At 32.1% G+C, this 5,376-nt stretch overlaps 1 protein-coding gene across 1 annotated transcript; it reads left to right on the forward strand.

Moving 5' to 3' along the window:
- Positions 1 to 815: 815 nt before the first annotated feature.
- LOC120579709 (basic leucine zipper 24-like) lies at positions 816 to 2,302 on the forward strand. Its single transcript, XM_039832396.1, is given in 3 exon segments — positions 816 to 1,104; positions 1,212 to 1,782; positions 1,784 to 2,302. Coding segments are annotated over 2 exon segments (603 nt in total). The 5' UTR covers positions 816 to 1,104; positions 1,212 to 1,269; the 3' UTR covers positions 1,874 to 2,302.
- Positions 2,303 to 5,376: the final 3,074 nt, after the last annotated feature.

Genomic DNA, 5,376 nt, shown 5'->3' on the forward strand with positions numbered 1-5,376 from the left:
AAATAACAAATGCAATGTCAACATATTGAAATTTTTTAATCACAATCAAAGAATTTTTCTCTTTGTATTGTTTCTTTAAAATTGTTGTCAAAGGGAAATGCTCAAAGCTGGCCCACTCCCACTCTCATAACTCATCACAATGAATCAACAGTTGACATTTTTCACACTCACATCATCACACAAAATCAAAACTCAGATACAACCTTTGAGTCTGAGCAACATATAAAGTTTTAGATTTTTATTTTATTTCTATGGTCTATAATATTTCAATCTAGATTTATGTTGCAATCAAGAGCCAGGTAAATTATTCAACTCTAGTCTCTCATTTTTTTGCATAATACAGAAATATATGCAAGCTTTTTTGTTGACTCTTTAAAATGATTCCTGATGAATTTTTCAGCTAAAACTATTCTTATTTTTTCATTATAGATAAGTTTTTGCCTTTATGCTTAATTCTGTATTATTGTGGTGAGAATCCAATAGTCTTTAGTTTGGTCAATTAAACTGCTTTGAGAATCTCTTTACCCCTCAACATCTAAATTGTAATTGTTTATTTGATTTATTTATACATTCCTTGATCAATACTACTCAAATGAATTTATGTATATATTTTTGTCCTAGGTATATGCTTCTTTGCATATATTCTCTTTAATAAAGGTATGTTTTAGATTGTCTTTATTTGAGTTTACCTGATTGCATAAACATATATGAGACTGTTTGGTAGAGTTTATGGAAACAACTTATGACATGTTTAAAAGTTATTTTTCAGTTTATTTCCATAAGTTCTCAGATATAGTTTATATGAAAATCGTCTGATTTTTTTTTTTTTTTTTTATCTTTTATTATAGAAATCGTGTATACATATAAGCACTGATATTATAAGCGTTTACGGTATAAGTTGTTTATTCAACAGAGCCTAAGCCATTATCGCCGTTTTAAATATAAGGTTCACAACTTCAATCTGAGCCGCGAAATAACTATTTTTTGATGTTGTTGAAACCACAATGCGACCATAGTGGAGTCTGCATCGGCCACATTTGACCAAAATTGTCCGAATATCGAAGATCGCGACATGACCACAACCGACCTCTATTTAAAACCCTGGTCATTACATCTGTTTGGCATAAACTTTGATATAAATATTTGATTTGCTATTTGTTTAGTCTATTATCATTTGATAGTGAATTTAAAATTTCAGATGGATGTTGCAGATATGCTATTCAGTTGAAAGATTGAAGCTAAGTTCAATTCAAGGCAAACAAAGAAAATATGGATGATGGAAATTCTGAGGTTTCTGATAAACTTTCAGATAATGTTCTATTTTCAAATCCAGAATCATGTAGCAATTTTCAAACTTCAACATCTTTAAACACAGTTACTGAATTGTCTAATAGCACCACAAAAACATGCATTCACACTCACACTTGTAATCCATCTGGTCCTGATGATGTTTATCACACACACACATGTTTTCACACACATACTCAAGTTTTTGCATCTGAAGATGACACAAATTCAATACCAAAAAGGACTTCTGGAAATAGAGAAGCTGTTAAAAAGTATAGGGAGAAGAAAAAGGCAGAAACAGCTTATTTGGAAGAAGAAGTTAAGAAATTGAAACTTGTGAACCAACAACTTCTAAGGAAACTACAAGGGCAGGCACTACTTGAAGCTGAATTGTTAAGGTTAAGGAACATTTTGGTACAGCTTAAGGGAAAAGTTGACAATGAATTAGGTTCTTTCCCTTTTGAGAAAAATCTGCCATGTTTGCATCCACATGCAGGATCATCATCTAAGGTTAACACTTGTGCATATTGCAAACCACATGAGTAGTACTAAAGTTTTTGACCAATTGTTATTTATGCCACTTTAGAATTGGATTGAAGGTGTGTTTGGTGTTGACACTTTGGAATTGGATTGAAGGCGTGTCTGGTATCCAGTACATGTTACATTTAATCACTTCCAGTTTTTAAATTATTACTGGTGTCTATGTGTCAGTTTCGTGTCTGTGTTAGTACTTCAGAGATTGTTATCTCTAATTGCATTTTTGGTAGTTAGGTGAGACTAAATACATATAATTAGTGTTATGTTATTATAATAGGCTTGTTAGATACATAAAGATAACATATGTAATGAAGCTTGATTTCTATAATGTATAGAATATGTATACAAAGGAAGTGTTTTTGCAATTTGTACAACATGTAGAAAGTGTATAGAATATCTTCTTTCCTAATTTTGATGATGTATAACTGTTAACATGAGAAAAGTTTGTAATAATTACTAGAGCTATAGTTAGCTATGAGATCAGTAGTTAGTTAGTTACTACTAGTTGTTTTTTCTTTTTCAAGTGGTCTAGTTGTTGTAGCTCACAAATTTTAAATATGGAGAAGTGAGGTGTTCGGAGTTCGAATTCCGATCCCTGCATATATTTTGTAATATCTCTGTCAATTAAGTTAAGCTCTCGGGGACTAGTTACTAGTTTTCTAATGCCTCTAAATAGGCTTGATATAGTTACTAGTATTCAATTTTTGTTCATTTTAATATAATTTTACTCCCTCTGTGAGTGTCGTTTGAGGTTTTTACACACAAATTAATAAATGTAATAATGATATCAAAAAACATGACAATTTTACTAAACTAACTTTATTCACTATTGGTGTACACTCAATTAATTAGAGGGTACAATTGGAAGTAAAATAACAATTTTCACATAAGTTGAAACCCAATGTGAAAGGATGTGGACTTACCACATCATGTTACCTTACATCGGTTGCCAACTGATGTGAAAAATCGTGTCCAACTGATGTAAAAAATCATTTCTGCAGTAATGTGACATTCATTTTAAAACAATTATTTTCTTTCAAAATGACTCTCTTTTAAAACGGAGGGTGTATGTTTTAGTTTGTGCATCTTTTCTCTCTTCCCTGTCCTCTCTAAAGTTTTGTAGCAACAAGAGGGGAACCTAGACATTTGCTACTCACTAATACGCATGTGTTCACTTTCATAATATCGGCCATGCTGTGTTTATTATAGTTTTAAAAATTTGTCCTACCCCCTCTCCAAAAAAAATTATTTGTCCTACCTCTATGTCATAGTGGTGCTTCTGCATTGCAAATAAATGCCTCAGAAAAACAGTTTACAAGTAGAATAATTTAAGGTGTGAACTGAATGATATATATACTTAATGATGCATCATACTCAATGGCTGACTAAGGGAGGTACATATCTTGGTTATACAGTGTCTCTCATCCACTGATGAGTTATCCATCAGAGGTTGTTGAGGAGCCACCTTCAAGGCCTCCTAATTAGGAAGTCATTATTGAGGAGGAGTATGTGAGAAAGCGTTCCGACCCACTTCAGGTTATGCGAAACATCTATGGAATTACAGAGGAGGCATTGTGTAATGATGAACCACATCCATACTATCACAATATGATTAGGAGGATCCAAGAGGAGATGCACCCAATGACCAAACTACATATTTTTCAGAGGAGGAGGGAGAGCCAGAGCCTGTGGTATGGTCGATCATTTTTTATTGTAAATTTTAGATTTTTGACATTTTGGCTCTTGATGTTATATGGTGACATTTATGTAACATTTGTGCATTTGCGTATTTTTCTATATTATTTGAATGATTTTCGAATTGATTTTGATTTTGCATATTTTAAGTTAGAATTGATTTTGAAAACGATAGAATGAATGGATGAAAATGATAGAATGAATGGATGAATGAATGAAATGCTTAAAAAGATCAGAAATGCAATTCGGTCAAGAATTGTTGTACTGATTGCATATTTAAAACCAGGGCAAGTTAACTTACACCGGGTACTAAGTACAAATTAATTGCCGTTGGAGTTAAGTGTAAGTTAACTCATGCAGAATACTGAGCAGCATTTAACTTGCGTTGGGGTTAATATTAGAAATTCGTGGTGGGAGTGAGCAAAAATCAAAGGGGAAGAGGAATTTTCTACCATTATTAGTGTTTGCCCAACATTCATTAGGGCCTAAAGCTAAGGTCTTAACATGTTTATCATAAATTCCATTATAGTACTACTTTTCACCCCCTCTCAACTTCTAAGGAACCTCACATGTTATTGTAAATGTATAGAACATAAATAAATTGTCTGGAATTGTTCTTTCTTGTGGCTCAAAATTAGTGTTGTTTCGGATATGTACGTTCATACTCATGTTGGTGGTCGGAAAAGTTTGTCCTATTCTTACACTCTTGTCTTGGTTACTATTCCGTTTTCATTTATCAGAAAAAGTTGATTTTTTAAATTTATTCGGTAAATGATGTATTTAAACTTTATTAGGAACTAGATACATCATTTATTTAATGAATCTAAAAAGTAAATTTTCTCTTATAAATCACACAGAAGGAAGTACTACATTAATCATTGCGTTCTTGCATAATGATCAAGCTCACTTTTACTTTTTTGTTTACAAATCCTTCTTTAGTTAGGTGGGGTAATAAAGGCTGAGTGATTAAAAAAAAATAGGTAGATAGTTGATGTTTAGCCACCAAATTTGTTGGAGAAGCCTCCATTTATTAGAAGATAGTTTCCAATGGAACAAACACATCATAATACACTTTCTGATGGACATTTTTTCTACTAAAATCCTTTTGATCCTAGGGTCTAATAGGCTTTTTTTTAGCTTGACAACCTGGGTTGCTAAACATACCATATAGGTATGTGTTTCAGCAAATAAGTTCAATTTCAAAGGTACACAATTACATTTCACTATTGGGCTCACCATTATGCCAAGGCAAAACCAAGATGAATCCAAGTCAAATAGAATTGTGCTGCTTAAATTGGGAAACATATTTCATGGACATTTTCTTTTTTCATCCAATGAGGTTCTCACGTGATCTATGCAGTTTAGATTTTAGAATCCGAGTTGGATAAAAACCTCATAAAACCTCTAAAAACATGTTGAAATATTTCTGATTTTAGAATCCGAATAAGGCGTGCGAGAAACTCATAGGATGAGAAAAATAACAGTCTATTTCTCTTCTTCTTTTTTTATCAAGTAGCCCAACTGCTAGAATTCACCTTTTTTAATGTGAATAAGTTGGGTGTCCGGGATTCAAACCCCGACCCCTGATATAATAATGTATGTCCCTGCCAACAACTGAGCTATGTTCACGGGGACATAAAAACTTATTTTTTGTGATAGGTTTAATGATCTCAAACTATCTAATTTAAGTTAATGATTGATATAGTTTAAAATTGATTAAATGAAAGTCCAATTTGAATAATCCGATTTCAAATTAATTATATAATATTATAACTGTGAAGAATCTGAATCATTTGGATTTGTGCAAGTAAAAAAGTTGGGCTTATATTTAAATTTTCCTCATGATGATGAATGATT

Source organism: Medicago truncatula, chromosome 3 (assembly GCF_003473485.1).
Source record: "Medicago truncatula cultivar Jemalong A17 chromosome 3, MtrunA17r5.0-ANR, whole genome shotgun sequence".
Taxonomy (NCBI): Eukaryota; Viridiplantae; Streptophyta; class Magnoliopsida; order Fabales; family Fabaceae; genus Medicago; species Medicago truncatula.